At 57.5% G+C, this 17,564-nt stretch overlaps 2 protein-coding genes across 7 annotated transcripts in view; one reads left to right on the forward strand and one right to left on the reverse strand.

The window, feature by feature from the left end:
• The window catches only part of SLC66A2 (solute carrier family 66 member 2), a 54,437-nt gene extending 48,939 nt beyond the window's left edge, over nt 1-5,498 (forward strand). For 3 of the 5 annotated variants that reach the window (XM_078060143.1, XM_078060145.1, XM_078060144.1), the window contains one exon: nt 3,661-5,498. In XM_078060143.1, the coding sequence (XP_077916269.1) occupies nt 3,661-3,868 (208 nt within the window). In that variant the 3' untranslated portion in view covers nt 3,869-5,498. The remainder of the gene's footprint in view (nt 1-3,660) is intronic. The other 2 variants (XR_013443224.1, XR_013443225.1) reach the window with 1 other exon arrangement.
• A 3,541-nt stretch (nt 5,499-9,039) lies between these two features.
• KCNG2 (potassium voltage-gated channel modifier subfamily G member 2) overlaps nt 9,040-17,564 on the reverse strand; it is a 73,515-nt gene continuing 64,990 nt past the window's right edge. For both annotated transcript variants that reach the window (XM_036074509.2, XM_078060142.1), the window contains exon 4: nt 9,040-10,847. In XM_036074509.2, the coding sequence (XP_035930402.2) occupies nt 10,005-10,847 (843 nt within the window). In that variant the 3' untranslated portion in view covers nt 9,040-10,004. The remainder of the gene's footprint in view (nt 10,848-17,564) is intronic.

Below are 17,564 nucleotides of genomic sequence, written 5' to 3' on the forward strand. Positions count from 1 at the left end.
CAGCCAGGCCCCCTGACGGACCCTGCTGCTTGGCCTAGAACCATCTCTGTGGCTCGTTAGGTTTTATTGTGTTTTGAGGGAGGTCTTTCGTCTCCTACTAAAGTGTGGCTATTTCTGGGGAAGACTGTGCCTTGAGCTCTTAATTCTGGAATAAGGAACTGGACTCCTTTGCTGAGCCCTGTTGCTTCTCTCCTTGTCTTCACGGCCTTTTGCAGAAACATGGGTTGCTCTTGGAGGTTCTCCTTGAAATGCTTGCTCTGTGGGTGTGGGTTTTCCTTGGAAAAGCGCAGGGGTGTGAGCGTGGGAGCTGAGAGCAGCCCCGCCCGGGCAGGCCGGCCCCTCCTTGGTGCAGTTCAGACGGTACATCTCAGCTCTGGTCGGCCAGGTGCCTGCAGCCTCCTGGTGGGCCCAGCCCAGGCCTGCGGGACTCAGCTCTGTCCCCTGGTTGACCTGCTTCCCTCCCTCCGCTCGTCGCTCCGGTGTGTCCTCACCTCTGTGGTCCCCACCAGTGCTAAGTGTGCAGTTGGCCGAGCTCCTGGTGCTCCACCTGCCGCTCCAGCCCCCTGGAGGGCCCTTCTGTCGCACGCTGAGATCCCCAGCTGGTGCTTGCTCCAGACCAGGACCATCCGGACTGAGCTAGAGGCACAGCTTGGGAAGTGCAGGGTGTGGGAACCGTCCCGGCAGCAAGCACCGTCCTTCCTGCTCCTCGGCCACCTCGTCCGGGGTGGACCAGGCCAGTTGTCTACAGGGACCAGTCGGGGAACATGGCCAGTGGCGGAACACCGACCCGAACCACCAGTCTCAGATCTTTTGCACGGGGCTGCCAGGGGTTAGCCCATCTCTCCCCTTGAGTGCAGCTGAGAGCCTGGACAGAAGGCGCGGAGCAGCTCTGGGGACTCCGGCGGTCAGCGGGAGTGGGCAGGGTGGGGGAAGGAAACCCCATGAGTGACTGGCATGGGCCGCTCTGTTCTCCCTTCCATATTTGCCAGCCTGGAGTTCAGCACAGCCTGGAGCTCAAGACTTGCCCTGGGCCGGGCAGGAAGTGCTCCCAGTGGAGCCTCCGTGCTCTGAGTGTGGGAAAGGGTGAGCAAGAGCTGGGGCTGCTGGTGTTTTGGCCTTGCTCTTACCCCGGGGCCCCAGGCAGGCCCCAGTCCAGAAGTGGCGGTCTTCAAAGCTGGAGGCAGCCCCGGGGCAGCATTGGAAGAAGATCCTGAGAGCGGAGGGGAATCCCATGGCTCTTTCCCTCTACCTTCCCACCTCATGCACCTGGAGGCAGATCAACCATGGGAGGTGCACAGCAGGGCCACGAGACTTAAGCGCTGGCTTTCTAGCCAGAGGACACGGGAGAAGAGTGTCCCCGAGGCACAGAGTCAGGGAGATGGAGGAGTGGACGCATCTTGGGACAGGGATCCTGTGCAGTTGTATGTGAACTCCTGGGCTCACCACCAAGCTATGCATGCATGGATTTGGCCCTAACCTACATCTGAAAGGCGTTGAGAACTGAATCGTGGGGTAGACCACTGCCCACGTCCCAGACCAGCCACTGAGTGCTGCCCACAAAGTGCAGACCCAGATGGCACTGCAGGGGCTTTGAAAATGGAGCTGAATTGAATTGCAGCCCACCTGCAGCTTGAACTTAACCATGCCAGTTGCCTGTTAGAACAGAAAACCCGACATTCTCCATAGGATTTAATAAGACTTGGAGTCTCATTATATAATGTTAAAAATGTCCAGGATACAAACCGAAATTACTCAGCATAGGAAGCATCAGGAACATCTCAACAGCTTTCCAAGGAGAAGACAACCAGTAGACCACACAATCAACCAAGGGGATTGGTCGGGAACGGCTCGGGAACGGTCACTGGGAAACTGGTCCAGAGAGAAGAGCAAAGACTCTTGAAATGAATGGAAAACGGGACATCTCAGCAAAGAAATGGAAGCTATAAAAAAGAACCAAACAGAACATTTTAAATTAAAAATCACAGTAAGCCAAATAAAAATGTACTTTGTGAGTTCAGTAGTGGAATGCAGATGGCCCGGGAATGAGTCTGTGAACTTGAAGACAGATCAATAAAAATAACATTCTCAACAACAGAGAAAAACCAGGGGGGAAAAATAGATTCAGGGAAAGTACCAAAAAATCTAACATTGATGTCGTCTGAGTCTAGAGGAGAGAAGGGTGTGGAGCAGACAAAAATAGTTGAAGGAATGTCTGAAAACTTTCCAAATTTGATGTTAGATAAACTTACAGATTTGAGAAGTTCAGCAAATCCCAAACATATATCACATCACAGTCTACTAAGAACCAAAGTCAAATGTTGAAAGCAGCCAGAAAAAGAGGATCTATTATATATAATGTGGATTTTAAAAATGCAGAATTAGTTATCAGCTCACTCAAAACAAAAACTTTGGAATACGGTGTGAGCCAGTATTACAGGCCAAATATGATGTATCCGTGGGCTTTTTTGGATGTAGAGTGCCTGTCTGCAGAGAAGCTGCTTGGGGCCCGGCAGGCCTTGGCCATTTTCCCAGTGACCATCCCAGAGAAGCCTCAAGCAGCCGTGTGTGTGTAAGGTCAGGAGGGCTCTCCCCTCCCCGTCTGCGTTCTGTGTGGCTGGTTGGACTTCTCACTGGGCAGAGGCGGGGACACAGAGCTATGTCCTTGGGCTGGGAGTACGGGAGACGGGGCTCCTCACCCTGGTTTTAGGAATGAAAACCAGCCTGGGGCTCAGAGGTGGTCAGAATGCCCAGGGGTGGAGAGCTGTCTCCCTCCGGGAGCTCAGTGCCTGCCTGGCCCTTGGCCTGGTGTTGGCAGCTCTGACGTGCATCCTGTCTGCTTGGGGATCTTCATCCCCCTTCCTGCCGCCTGGCAACAGCCCCCCTCTCAAACTCTGTGGTCTGGTTTAATTAGCTGTAAGAGGTTCAGGCTGCTGATGGAAATGGGTCTGATTTAAATATACTTGTGCAGGAAAACAGTGGTGCTTGTGCCCGTGACTTGGGAAGCCAGGGCACTTGAAACTGTGCGCAGAGACGTGTGTGGGGGACGTGGGCAGTGAGTGACAGTTCCCTCGTCACCCACGAGGATCCCTGCCCCGCTGCGGACTGATCCGAAACGTTTGAAGGGGGGTTGGCATCGGTGACCAGAAATGGAATCGCCCTCCAGTTATCTTTTGAGGGAGGGGGTCTGGCCAGGCAGGGTTTCCCGAGAGCAGGGGTTTGCTCTGCTTCTGCTGGCAGCCTCTGGTTTTGTCCTCGGCACCTCTGGGTGCAGACGGGGGGCTCCCCGGCCAGGAGGGAAAGCTCTGGGTGAGAGGACCTCCCCTCCCGCCCAGGCTGCCCGTCCCTGCAGCCTAGTGGTGCTCTCCGGCAGTCCTCACCTTCCTGGTGGGCCCTGGGATGCCGTGTGGGGAGGGGTGGTCTTTCCTCTCCCGTCTGAGGCCACAGCGCGTCTCCTGAGGGGCACAGGCCTGCGGCCAGGAGGGACGGAACGCTCGTGAGGCCACGTGGGCCCTGCCACTGTGTCAGCTTCCCCGCCCGGACAGCTGCAGGGCCTTCCTGTCCCTGGGGCTGTGCACGCTGTGGCCTCCCAGTGAGGACGGGAGGGATGGGGGACAGGTGGCGGCCTGGGTGGCCCCTAAGCCCTGGCTTGTGTCTCCGCAGCATCAAGATGGTGCTCATGTGGACCAGCGGTGACACCTTCAAGACGGCCTACTTCCTGCTGAACGGCGCCCCCCTGCAGTTCTCCGTGTGCGGCCTGCTGCAGGTGCTGGTGGACCTGGCCATCCTGGGACAGGCCTATGCCTTCGCCCGCCGCCCCCAGAAGCCAGCCCCCCACGTGGCGCACCCTGCCAGTGCCAAGGCCCTTTGAGGCGGCAGGGAGGGCACGGACATGTGGCCTCCTGCCTGGGCGCTGCCCGGCCGCCTGTCCTCCCTGCCTGGGGCAGGCAGGCACCGTGGCCCAGCAGGGTGTCTTGGCTGTGGGTCTGGGAGGGGCCGGTGGGGGGCCTGAGTGCCCACGTTTGTGCTCATACCTGAGGACGAGTGCACGTGGGCTTTATACCCCAGGGCTGGGCGGCGGCTGTTTTTCAGGTGATGGAAAAGCAAGTGTTCTCTTCCCTCCTCTCAAAAAACACCTGTCTGGAACTTGGAATATGCTCACAGACCCAGGAAAAGACAGACTTAGGGCTGCTACGGGATGGAGGGCACCAGGAATCCCCCTCCGGGTGTCAGTGTGCGGGGGCCCCCGGGGCCTGCACCCCGGCTCTCGGCGACCCTCGGCATGGGTGGGATTGGGGAGCAAGAGTGAACAATGGCACCCGGAGAACCCATGGTCCTGGCGCACAGAGCCTGGTCTTAGAATGGCCCAAATGTGGACGCCCTGGTGACAGCATGTACGCGAGGGTGACTCAGGACAGGGCCCGGGCACAGAGGGTGTGGCTGGGGTTTTGTATGCGCCTAATACACATGGAAAGGAAGCTGCGAGGACGCACATTACAAGTGCTCTTGTTTATCCGGTCGGAGTTGGCCTTGTCCGGGTCACCTTCAGTGCAGCCGCCTCACAGGACTCAGGACTTGGCCCTCAGCTTGGCAGTGGTGCCCAGAGGTGTCCTGTGCACCCCCATGCCTCATTTCTGCATTGGCCTCCTCCTGGGAGATGCTGGCATGGACCCCACTGGCAGCGAGGGGGCAAGCCTGTGTCCATGCCGGCTGGGCCCTGGCCAGAGTGAGCTCAGGGGTGCTGCCGCCAGAGTCTAGAGGTCCCCACGAGTCCTAGGGGTGTGGTGGGGGGCAGGTTGTCCCTGTGTGCTCCCAGAAAGCCAGGGGCCTGGGACCAGGTCTGGGCAGATGCATCCATCCCCCGAGCATGGCCGCACTTGTGGGGCGTTCCCCCTGGATTCTGGGAATTGCATGCACCTGCAGCATACAGCTTTCGACGTCCGTCTTCCAGGACAGGGAGATGGCCTGCTGGTCAGGAGAGGGGACACATGAGGCAGGTGTCCCCACACTCCTCTCGGGCCTGGGGTGATGTTCCAAGGTGGGGGGCTGTGGCCAGGCATCTCTGGTCACCCTGTATCTTTCCCCTGTTTTACAGGAGCATGTCAGCCATGCCCAGCAGCCCTGGGCCAGCTCCCAGGCCCCCAGCGTCTGAGGGTTCTAGCAGCTTCCGTGTGTGGCTCTCCCTCTGCGGGGCGGAGGGGCAGCTCTGGGGCGGGTTCACACGGGCCGTGCCAAAGCTCTAGTGGTGTCTGCTCTTCAGAGCTGTTTCCTCCTCCTGAGTTTTCCTCAAAAACTCCTGAATGTTTGGGTGAGGGTCCTGCTTAGTTTGGGCTGTAAGATGCTTTGGCAATGTTTACTTTTTAAACACGAGGCGGAGTGCTGTAGCAGTAAATGACTCCAGATGAAAGCGTCTCCGACTACAGCAGCGAGGCGTGTGCCCAGTGTGAGGGGCACTCAGTTGTCAGGACGCTGCCTTTAACTCAATAAACTCTCGCGATCCAGTGTGGCCTCGTGAATGGGTCGGAGTGGGGGCCCAGGACAGAGTGAAGCATGGGTCCCCGTCCTTTCGCCGTGGGGGTCTTCGGGGAAGGGTGGGCGCCCTCTCCTTGGGGTCCAGCTCTGCCCTGTGACAGCCAGGCTGCTCTCTCAGGGCACATTCCCCCTCCCCCCCGGACAGACCTGTGCCCCCAGAAGGACCAGCGCCCCCCCGGGACAGACCAGCCCCCCAGGACAGAACAGCCCCCCTGGATAGGACAGCCCCCAGGACAGACTAGCTCCCTCAGACAGACTAGGCCTACCCCCAGACAGACCAGCCCCCCCCCCCTGGACAGGCCAGCCCCCCAGGACAGACCCGTCCGCAGGACAGGCCAGCCACCCCGGGACAGACCAGCCCACCTCCCAGGACACACCAGCCCCCCGAACAGACCAACAGGGCCAGGCCGGGGGGCCCCTGACCACTGAATGTCTGGAAAGGGTGAGAGGTGTCCTGTTTAAAGAAAGGCCAAGAGCAGTGTTTCAAGGAAAACGGACAGGTCTATTGAGCAAGTACGGATGGAGCGGTGTACTGAGCAATTATTTTTTCATGGAGACAATTTACATTTGGGGCAAGATATCAAAAATATCAAAAAGATACAGTGCAAGTACTTGAAAGTGATATTTTAAATTTTTGGAGGGGTCATCCCCCCCCCCCCCCCAGCACTGGCCCCAAGTCTGAGAGCGAGTCTGGTCCGGAGCGGGTCCACGCTGGTGACACCCGCTGTGGTCCTCTCAGGCAGCCAGCATCCCCAGCCTGGACCCTTGTCCGGCTTTAGGGGTGGATTTTTATTTTCCTTCTGGTAATTTGTTAATTAAAATTAACTTTTAATTAAATTATGCATGCAGTAAAAATTCCAGCAGTGAAATGAAGAGTAAAATATACAAAGGTGTCTTTTTCTGTGAGCCCATCTCTGTTCTTGAAAACCGACGTGTGGCCCCGCTGAAGAGCAGAGAGGTGGTGTGGAGAGTCTGGGGGGCTGCTGTTCGGAGATGGAGCAGAAGGAGCCGGGCCCGTGTCCCACTGGCCAGGAGAGCGCTGTGCCCTGAGCTCTGTCAGCGGGAGGCCACAGGCTCTCAGGAGCCCCACAAGAAGTGGGCTTCTAATCAAAAAAGTAGGCGAAGGTCACTCTTTGCGACCTTAGATCTCCTGTAAGTTGTTCCAGCTCTTCTCTCAACAGGATAGCTCTTGGAAATGGGAGCAACATGGTGAGACTGCTCGGGCGTCCAGGGTGAGTGGCAAAGTGCAGCTCACTCTGTTGAGCCTCCGGGAACTTGGAGCAGATGGAAGGCTGTGAATGAAGCCGGGCTGCCTGTGCTGGTCCAGTCTCCAGCTGGCCAAGAAGAAATTGTCTGGGTGTGTGCGTGTAGGGGTGGGACGTGTTTTCCCCTAAAATAAGGAGTATAGGAATTTTTTCAGCAGCAAGCGTGGGGGAGGGTTTCAGACTCCCAGTGTTGGTGTTGGGGCATGTTCAGTCCTGGGGCCACCGTGCTCAGTCTGAGCGGTTCCCCAGGTCCCCTGGAAGCACACATGGGTCCGGCAGGGTGGGTGGAGGGGGCAGGGGGTGCACGGTCAGTCTGAAGGGTGGTTGCATGCTCAGAAAGCAGCCCCGAGGGCAAGGGGGTGCTTGGTGGGTCCTGGAATGTCACAGACCCAAATCATACCCCACCCCCCAATGCTCATGATGGTTTCAGGTAACCAGAGGCCTCGGGCTGGCAGAGAGAGATCATAACCTGGTGTCAGAGCTACCTCCCAAGTCAGTGATCCTTCTGGAACCAGAACGGAGCTCTCAGCATAATTGGGGTTTGTAAGGCTGTCTCCCACCCTCCCTGCACTGCCTTTGTGCATTTTAAGCAGACTCAGCGATGTCAGCATCACACGTACGAATCCCACGATTCTGTCCCACAGTAGGTGCATTCAGTAGATTTTGTCAGAGTGTGTGAGGTGGCAGGTTGTGGGGACCTGGCGAGTTCCTGGTCCCCTGACCCAGACAGGGACATTGAGGCCACGGCCATCAGGGGCCTGCCCAGAGTCCTGCACGAGGGACCATGGCCTGTGTGCAAGGGGCAGCTATGGAGGCTGAGGGTGGGTGGGGTAGGCACCAGAGAAGGGACAGGAAAGCTCGGGGCTGGCTGGTCTGCTTGCTCGGTGGGAGATGTGTGGCTTCCCTCCCACTGCACTCCCCACTTCTCAGACGGTTGACGGGTCCCTCTCCTCCCCGTGACCTCTGGTGCTGCAAGGGCTCTCTTCGTCTTCGAGGGGTCCCGGTCAGAACCGCTGCAGCCCACGGTCAGGAGGGGGTAGGGGCCAGATCGCTCAGGTCACCCCTACCACTGACCTTGGAGGGACAACTTGGGTTATTTCTGGGGGTCTTCATGGTGACGGTCAGCGAGCCCCACTGCACAGGAGAAAGCCGTTTGCCCCTGGGGTCATCAGCCATGCCTGATGAACAGAGGGTAGCAGATGCCCTGAGTGTGGCCTCCATGGGTGGGGATCCCCTGGGACCAGCAGCAGCTGTGTCACCCGCTCCTGAGCAAGCGCGGTCACCCTTAGTGTGTTTCTGGGTCCCCAGGCCCCACCCTGTGGGGGTGTCAGCTGATGTGGCAATCAGGAGGAGGCAGGGCTAAACCTTAGGGTCCAGTCTGCCTAGAGCCAGCACTCAGGTGGGTGCCCTGGTCCCCAGTTCCTCTGTCCTTTCTCCTGGCAGACCTCTGCTGGCCCTGGCTTGAGGTATGTGGGTCCAGGAGGGAAGGAGAGGGGGACCCAGCCCCAGGCGGTACAGGAACCAGGGCCCTGTAGGGAGAAGCTGCAGGTGGAGTTTGCACTGGGCAGGCACGTGTGAGGCCAGGTGCTGAATCTGGCCTGGTCCATGGTGGACCGACCATGTCTCTGATACAAGGGGACCCTTTCTGCCTCAGAGAGCTGGTATGAGCAGCCGTGCAAGGTCAGCCGTGGGAGACAGTCTTCGCCTCCCTGTGGTTTGGGGACCCTCAGCTCATTCTGATCCCAGCACGTTTCTTGGTTGCTGGTAAGACCGTTATTTCAGCTTCCCTGCACCCCACTGCCCTTGTCCACTTGACACTGACCCAGGAGCTGGAGCCCAGGTACTTCTGTGCATGCAAATCGTGGCTGGGCATGAGGAGGAGGAAGAGGGAAACCGAGTCTGCTGTCAAGGCAGTCCAGCCTGCCCCACCCCACCCTTGCAGAACTGGGGCTCATTGTGTAAATCCTGACAGCTCCAGCCCTGGGTTCTTTGCAGCCTGGTTCCCTGAGAACACCCGGCCCTGCCCTGCGGGGTGCAGTGCGGTTGCAGATTTGGGACCCGGGCTCTGCTGTGGGACTCGGAGGGATACAACTGGGCTTTGCATGCAAGGGCTTGTCCAGGTAGCAGAGCCCCACTGTCTACACGTACCAACTCCCCGTGAGCGCAGGAAACCCCTCCTTGCCTGGACGCCCCGTGCCTGGTGTGGACGCTGGTGCTGCCCGGAGGAACTCGGTGGAGAGGCAGGAGAGGTACACCGTTTATTGGTAGCAGTAGCATCCTAGGAAATGTCCTCTGAGCAAGGGCCCCACCCTAGCCCCCACCCCAGCCTCTCCCCGCTCTGGCCTCGTGCCAGGGGCCCTGCGAAAGCCGTGATGGATGGCAGCGGGGGTGGGGGGGGTGTGTGCCAGGTGTCCGGGGGGCCCTCTGGGGTGGTCCAGGTGCGCCTCCTGCAGGACCTGGGGCAGCAGCCTCTGCAGTGTCATGGCTCCGCTCATTAAAATGAAAAGGGACAGAGTAACGTGACTTGGAAAGTCCCATTCCTTCATGCCTTGGTGAGGACAGGCTCCCAGCAGCTGCACACCAGGGCCCCTTCTCCCATCTCCTCTTGGAGAACCCAGAGGGTAAAGGTGTCCAAGGCCAGCAGGGAGCGCAGGGAAACATGCAGACCTTGAGCTTTGCAGAGGCATTTTCAGGGGCGAATGTGTGAGGAGGGGGCCACGAAGACCCCCATGGAGCTAGTGCGGGCGAGGGAGGTCAGAGGTCAGGGCTGGGACCCGCCCCCCTCCCCAGAGGAACTGGGTGGCTGTGTTAATGTCACACTTCTGTCACTTGTCAGGGGTGCGCAGAGAAGCCTCCCTCCTGATGGGGCGCCGCGCACTTCGGGCGAGCTGCAGAAGCAGGAGCCTCCCCACCGCCCCACCGCCCCCAGCCCCTCCAGGAGCTACCCTGGCCGAGGAGCAGGGAAGCGGGAGGATGCGGCCCGCGGACGCGCGTGGCCCCGTGGCATTTGCTACGGGCTGTAACTTCCGGGCTAGGGCGTCCAGACTCCAAAGGGAGGTACGAGGAGAGGACAGGGCCGCCTGGAGCGCGCTTTCCAGCGGCACCTCCGAGTCAGGCTGCGGTCCGGCTGCGCTGGCGGGAGGGACATGCAGTGGGACCGGGAGGGCGTCGGGCCCGCGAGGTCGCCCGCGGGAGGTGAGGACCGTGCTTCTACTCCTGAACAAGCCCGCGAGGAGCGGCCTCTTGGGCCAGGCGACGGTCGTGGCCAACCCCGGGCGCGGGGACCCCGGCTGGGCCGGCGCCCCCAGGCCCCTGCGGGCTGTCCTCGGTGGCCGTGGCCGAGCGCGAGCTGTCCTCGCGCGAGCTGTCCCCGCGCAGGGCTGGCTCGGGGCTGGCGGCGCGCCGCTGCTGCTCCTTGAGCTCGGAGTAGGAGCGCGAGAAGGTGTGGAAGATGGACGTGACCGGGAAGGCCATGAGCAGGATGCCGCTGAGGATGCTGCTCAGCGCCACCACCTGCCCGGGCAGGCTGCGCGGCACCATGTCGCCGTAGCCCACGGTGGTCATGGAGATGACGGCCCACCAGTAGCTGGCGGGCACGCTGGAGAAGTCGCGGCGCGCGCCCAGCTCGCGCTCGGCCAGGTGCACGAGCGGGGCGAAGAGCGCCATGGCCACGCACAGGAAGAGCAGCAGCAGGCCGAGCTCGCGCGCGCAGCGACGCACCGTCAGGCCGAGCGAGCGCAGCCCCAGCGAGTGGCGCGCCAGGCGCATGACGTAGAGCACGCGCAGCGCGCGCAGCAGCCGCAGCGCCAGCCCCGCGCGCTCCAGCAGCGCCGCGCCGCCCGCGCCCGCGCCCGCGCCGCCCGCCGCCAGCCCGACGAGCAGCGACACGTAGAAGGGCAGGATGGCCAGGATGTCAATGATGTTGAGCGGGGTCCGCAGGAAGGCGCACTTGCTCTCGGCCTGCAGCGAGCGCAGCAGGAACTCGAAGGAGAACCAGGCCACGCACACCGTCTCCAGCACGAAGAGGCTGCGGCACTTGGGGGAGCACTCGCCCTGCGGAGGAGAGGGCGCGGGTCACGCTCGGGCCGCCCTTCCCGACCCACCCCAGCCCTCGCCCGCGCACGACTGCGGGGGGCCCGGTTTCCCTGCGAAAAGATCCCCCCGGAGGCTAGGTTTCCTGCCTGGGAGCCGAGGAGCTCAGCTGACCGGCTCCCCAGCACAACTGGTGAAAATCATTAAAAACAGCCATTAAAGCCTCTGGAAGCAGGCCTAAGGGCAAACAGCAAATGGAACATCTATCCAAGAAAATCTACAAAAATTCATTTAAAAAGGCGAGAGAAATACCCCCTCCCCACCCCCAGCTCAGCTCAGCGAGGAGACTCCACTCCAGAACACAGGCCTCCCTGCCCCCAGCTCCCTGGGACAGTGCGGTTGAGAAGGGGGGCACCTTCTCCTGCCCAGTCCCCACTCCCGCTGTGGGGTGGAGGCTCTACCTCTTGCTGTTCTGAAAACCCCTCGCCCTTGCCCCTGGCTTCTGCTGGCGTCTCACGGGGGAGGCAAGCCAGACGACCTCAGCCTGCTGCTCTGCCCTCCGTCCCCCCAACTGAGCTCAGAGAATGGGGACTCACCAAAGAAGCCAGGCACTGTCCCCGTCCCCGACTCCAGAGCCCTGGTGCAGAGGTTTTGCCTGGGGAGGGCCAGGGGGAAGCAGGCTCCTAGAACAGCTCCTCATTTCTTGCCAAACGAACTGACTTCATGTGTAACAATATAGAGAAGTTCAACCCCAAGATGTTCTCAAGAACACTGGAGATTGTAGTGAAGGAAAACGGGAGGAAATTCATGGAAAGAGTTCATTCCAGGGTGATTATGGGCATACCCAAGCTGTGCCTCCCTGTGGGGCAGCATCAGGGGCTAAACACTGTGTGTGTGTGTGTGTGTGTGTGTATGTGCATGCATGCATGTATCTGTGTATGTGCATATATGTGTATCTCTGCGTGCATGTGTGCATGTATGTATCTGGGTGTGCATGCATGCGTGTATGTGTGCATGCATGTAGGTATGTATCTGTGTATGTGCATATATGTGTACCTCGGCATGCATGTATCTGTGTGCTCATGCATGTGTGTATGTGTGCATGCACGCAGGTATGTGTGTGTATGTGCATATATGTGTATATCGGCATGCATGTATCTGTGTGCTCATGCGTGTATGCATGTAGGTATGTATCTGTATGTGCATATATGTGTATCTCTGCATGCATGTATCTGTATGTGTGCTCATGCATGCGTGTGTGTATGTGTGCATGCACGTAGGTATGTATCTGTGTATGTGCATATATGTGTATCTGCATGCATGTATCTGTATGTGTGCTCATGCATGCGTGTGTGTATGTGCATGTAGGTATGTATCTGTATGTGCATATATGTGTGTATCTGCATGCATGTATCTGTATGTGTGTATGCATGTAGGTATGTATCTATGCATATATGTGTATCTGCATGCATGTATCTGTATGTGTGCACATGCATGTGTGTGTATGTGCATGTAGGTATGTATCTGTATGTGCATATATGTATCTGTGCATGCATGTATCTGTATGTGTTCACATGCATGTGTGTGTATGTGCATGTAGGTGTGTGCATGTGCATATATGTATCTGTGCATGTATGGATCTGTGTGCACACACGTGTGTGCATGCATGAATGTATCTATATATGTGTGTGCGTGTATGTATCTCTGTATATGTGTGTATGTGTGTATGTGTGTGTGTATATGTGTGTGGAGGGACAAGAATACACTACACTACAATGATCCAGCCAATCACTAAAACAGATAACAGTAGCAAGCCCTGAAGAAAGAGGGGACATCATCCAGGGTTGCTGTATTATCTAAAATGTCCAGTTTCCAATAAAAAATCCTGGAGCAGGCAAAGAAACAGTAATGTATGATCCACACATCAGAAAAAATCAGGCAACAGAAACAACATTTGAGAGGACCAGATATCAGAGTTTTGAAAAGCACCATTATAAATGTGTTCACAGACCAGAGGAAGATCAAAGAAATGGAGAATGTGATGGCAGGCCATTGTATGAAATGGAGATTACTGATAAAGAGAGAAGTTTTAAAACGACCAAATGGACCTTCTGGAGTTGAAAAGTCAACAATAACAAATTCACTGGAAGAGCCAGCTCCACAGTGGATGTTAGCTGCCGGGAGAAGGAGCTGGTGAGCTAGACGATAGACTGATCATGCTGAGAAGAGAGGAAGGGAGGCCAGCAGAGTCTGAGCAGAGTGTGGGGCATGTTCGTGAAACGCGGTGCCCGAGGAGAGGGGAGAGGGAGGAGGAAAAACATGTTCGAAGAGATAATGGCTGAAAACTCACCAAATCTCCTGACACACAATAACCTGCACATCCCGGGAGCGCCGTGCCCTCCAAGCAGGATAAATGCAGACTGACAGGTGCATGGTGGCGGGGAAGGGTCTGAATGCCACAGGCCAGGCGTCGCTCGAGAAGTAACCCCGAGCAGAAACAGCGCAGGCCAGAATACCCTGGGGGCATGTACTCAAACCATCAGAAAAAATGTCTATCAAGAATCCTGTCTCCAGCAAAGCCATCATTTCCAGTATGAAGGTGAAATACTTTCCCAGATAAACAAAATCTGAAAGAATTTGTTTCTAGTATAGCTGCTCTGCAAAAAATTCCAAAGGAAGCTCTTCAGGCTGAAAGCAGTGATCCCAGAATCTTGATGACCTTGGATTTGGCAAAACATTCTTAGAGATGACACCAAAAACATGAGCAAGCAAGATAAGATAGATAAATTCAATCACGATTTAAAACTTCTGTGCTTCAAAGGACACTGTAGGGTCTGAGTTGTTTCTCTTCAAAATCTGTATGTTCAAGCCCTAACCCACGACACTTAGAAGGAGACTATATTTGGACATAGGGTCTTTAAAGAGGTGATGAAGGCACAACGAGGTCGTGAGGGTGGTCCTAATCCAACACGACTGGTGTCTCAGGACACAGACACACACACAGGACACGAGGGAAAGAGCGTCGATACACCAGACAGAGGCCTCGGGAGAAACCAACACTGAGAAAATAGATTTCTTTTTCAGGCCACATAGTCTGTGGCCCTTTGTTGTGGGAGCTCTACCAAACTAATACAGACATCAACTGGAAAGTAAAAGATAATCCACAGGATGGGAGAAAATATTTGCAAATCATATATCTGATAAGGGACGTGTATCTAGAATATATAAAGAATTCCTACAACTCAACAATTAAAAACCCCATTAAAAGATGGACAAGGAGTATACAGTTCTCTAAAAAAGATATACAAATAGCCAAGAAGCCCATGGAATGATGGTGCACATCATTAATCATCAGGGAAATGCAACTTTAAACCACCCAGAGATACCGTTTCCCACTCACCCCAGGATAGCTGGAGTGAAAACACAGCAAGTGTTGGGAGGGTGCGGAGGAAGTGGGACCCTGGCCTGCAGCTGGTGGGCCTGAGATCTTCCGGCCACTCAGGAAGAGAGTCTGGCAGCTCCTCAGACAGCTAGACATGGCATCACCACACGACCCAGGGACTCCACTCTCAGGTCTGTACCCAAGAGAAGTGAACACATGTCCACACAAAAACTTGCTCAGGAGTGCTCACTATGCATTATGCATACGAAAAAAAGTGGGAACAACCCAAGTGTCCACTAACAGATTAATGGATAAATACAATTTGGTAAATCCATACAATGCGATTTCATCGGGCCATAAAAAGGAACAAAGTACTGATTTGGGAAGTGAAGTGAAGGATGCCAGCCACAGGGGGCGTGCCGCATGAGCCTGTTCTCACTGGAGTCCAGAACGAGGAAATGTACAAAGACCAAGTAGATTGTGCTTGCGTAGGTCTGGGGGGTGGGCGGCAGGGCCGGCGATGGGGGGTGTGTGTACGAAAGGCACAGGTCTCTCTTGGGGTGATGGAAACCTGATGGTTGCACAACCCTGTAAATATGCTAAAAACTATTGAATTGTTCCCTCTAAATGGGCAAATTGTATGGTATGTGAATTATGTATCAGTAAAGCTATTTTAAAAGAACACGTAATCTCTAGGCACATCTGAGAGTGTGGCCGGCTGGCTGTGGAAAGTGAGTCCAAGGCCCTGCTGGGAATCCCAGTGCAGGGGCGTTTGGGGACATCTGCTGATGGAGCAGAAGGTAGAACGTGCAGACCTCTCCAAGTGCCCAGCTGTTGGCAGGTCCTGGTCTGGCCCTGCCTCACCTTTGACCCCGAGCTCCCACCTAGCCTGAAGCCCCTGGGGGCTGGAGAGGACACACCAGACTCAGCGGACACCGGCGTGCTCTCACGGATCCACCTCACGCTGGAGGGGAGAAGACCTGGGGGCCTTCCACTGTCCCCCTCTGGCTCATGTCCCTCTAAGCGCGTGGGGACAGGACCTTACGCCTGCCCAGCTCCCGAGCCCTCTCCAGGGCAGGGCCAGCAGTGCTGAGTCTCCATCCCCCACAGACAGCAGCTCAAAGACCCACCTGATGCTTCAACTGGGGGACCTGTGGTCAGTTTTTACTCACCACAAACATTTGTCATAGCATTGACCTTGGCACTCTGAGGGCACAGCAGTGATTGGGATCCCACAGGGCTTCTCCCCAAGTCCTGTCTTGCATATCCAGGCGCTGATGTATCACAGGTCTTCAGGAACCCGGGGCAAACGGAGCTCCCACAGACCTGTCTCCGATGTGCACTGCCCGCCAGTGACTCGTTGCTCCCGGTGATGTGTGTGTATCCAGCAGAGCTCAGCCTCTCCTTTAACGAGCTGTCAGAGCCCAGTACCTTGGCTGCCTCGTTAATCATCACCCGTTTTGTGCCTGGAAATAATGGGCAGGAGCTTCTTCTTACCTCCACGCGCTTATGTGCAGGTGCACAGCTTAGGTTCAGATCCTCTGAACACAACTTGGCAGGTCTGTTCCCAAACAAAGGCAGAGGTGCCTCAGCCAGGATGAAGGGGTGTGCAGGTGACTGGTCCAGGGTCTTCAGTGGCCTGTCTTCCCAAGAGGCCTCTTCCTCCCAGGGTCAGCAGCATTTTAGCCAGTCCGGAGGCTTTCCAGGAGTGACCTGGCCCGTCCTGGCTTGGGAGTGGACAGCTAGCTCATCGCAGGTCCTGATGGTGTGACTGATCCAGAAATTCCAGTAGCATCTCTGCAGCCCTCGATTCACAGACAGGTAGTGGCTGCAGCCTGACCGGAGGGGCCCAGACTCTGTGGACAGGTCTGCGGCATGGCCTGGGGTCCCAAGCATGTCCAGTCTATGGCTCTGTGTTGATCCCTGCACCTCTGTCCCTTGTCCCAGAGCTGGCTCTGGGTCTCCTGAGGATTAGGAGCTGCTGTGTGTGGAGCGTTCTGGGGCTCCTGCCGCACCCATGCCCTTGGGGTGCCCTGGCCCCCCCACCTGCTCCCACCTGCCATCCTGTTCCCTGTGGAACACTGGCGAGGTGGGGACATCACCCACTCGGCTGCTCGCGGGCTGGGGCGCTGGCCACTCTCCCCCCCTTGCGGAGGGTACTGTGAGGGCAGGCTCACCCTGGGGCACCTGGCGAGTCACAGACCCTAGGGGGGGCACCTGAGGGGTGAGGCCTGGCAGGAGGACAGTCCACGGCCAGGGACAACAGCAATTAGGGGCCGAGGCCCAGGGAGGGCGTCTGCCACTCACCCTTCTGGAAGGTTCCTTGGGACCAGGGCCAGCTCTCACTGATTTCCTTAGGACTCGTATCCTAGGAGCCCTGAGGTGCAGAACTCAGCACAGTCTCAGCTTCTGGGCTGAGTGTGGCCCGAGTCTGCTTGTCCTGTGTGATCTGTCAGGTATCCCCAGGGCGGCATCCATGCCACCTGGAGCTCACAGCCCTGGGGCTCGTTGCTTCAGGAGCCACCCCGCCCCCAGGTTGTCCAGGTCTGGGGTAGGACTTCTGTCCCAGCTCTTTGCTATAGGAGTCCCCTCCTGGACCTCAAGGGGCCAGCGAGCCTGAGGGACTTACTGCCCCTTCACCCCTGAGGATGGGGTCCGACCTCATCACACCCCCGTGTCGAATCTGGTTTAAGCGAAGTCAGGCTCAGGGAGTTTGAGGACGCCCCCAGCACAGTGCCTGACACCCTGTGGATTCCTGAGCACCTGGGCACCCGTGCTGGACAGAGAGCCTTGAGACCTGCCTCGGCATTAGGTGTAACAAGTGGGCAAACGGGATTCAGGTAGAAAGCCCCAACTGACAAGTTTTCAATAAGAGATGGCTGGGACCCAGGGGGCCGATGTTGTGAGATGCCCGGTAGGCGGGACGGTCAGGACTGGGAAGAGGAGGGGGATGAGGGCTGGCACAGCGCCAGGTCTGGGAGGTGAAGGCATCACGGCCTGCCTCCCTTGCCCGCTCCGGAGTCTGGTGACCACAGCGTACGGGCTGTCGCACAGGCCCAGCAACACCCCACGTGACAGCCCGTTTTCAGGCTGACCGTGGCCCAGCTCCCATCATCTTGGCCAAGGGCAGCTGAGTCCCCATCTGGGCAGGCTTGACCACTGTGTCCAGAAGGAGAAGAGATGGAGACCCTGGGCCCCTCTGGGGATGGCTGTCTCCCCAACCCTGTGCATGAGCAGTGACCCCAGTATGCTCACCTGGAGCCAGGCTGACCCTGGGCGTTCAAGATGAGACGAGCTTGTCGGAGCCCACCAGAGCCCTGCCCCCAGCCGCCCTCTCCTTCAGGACCAGCCGCGGA

The sequence above is a fragment of the Halichoerus grypus genome, chromosome 13, assembly GCF_964656455.1.
Source record: "Halichoerus grypus chromosome 13, mHalGry1.hap1.1, whole genome shotgun sequence".
Lineage (NCBI taxonomy): Eukaryota > Metazoa > Chordata > Mammalia > Carnivora > Phocidae > Halichoerus > Halichoerus grypus.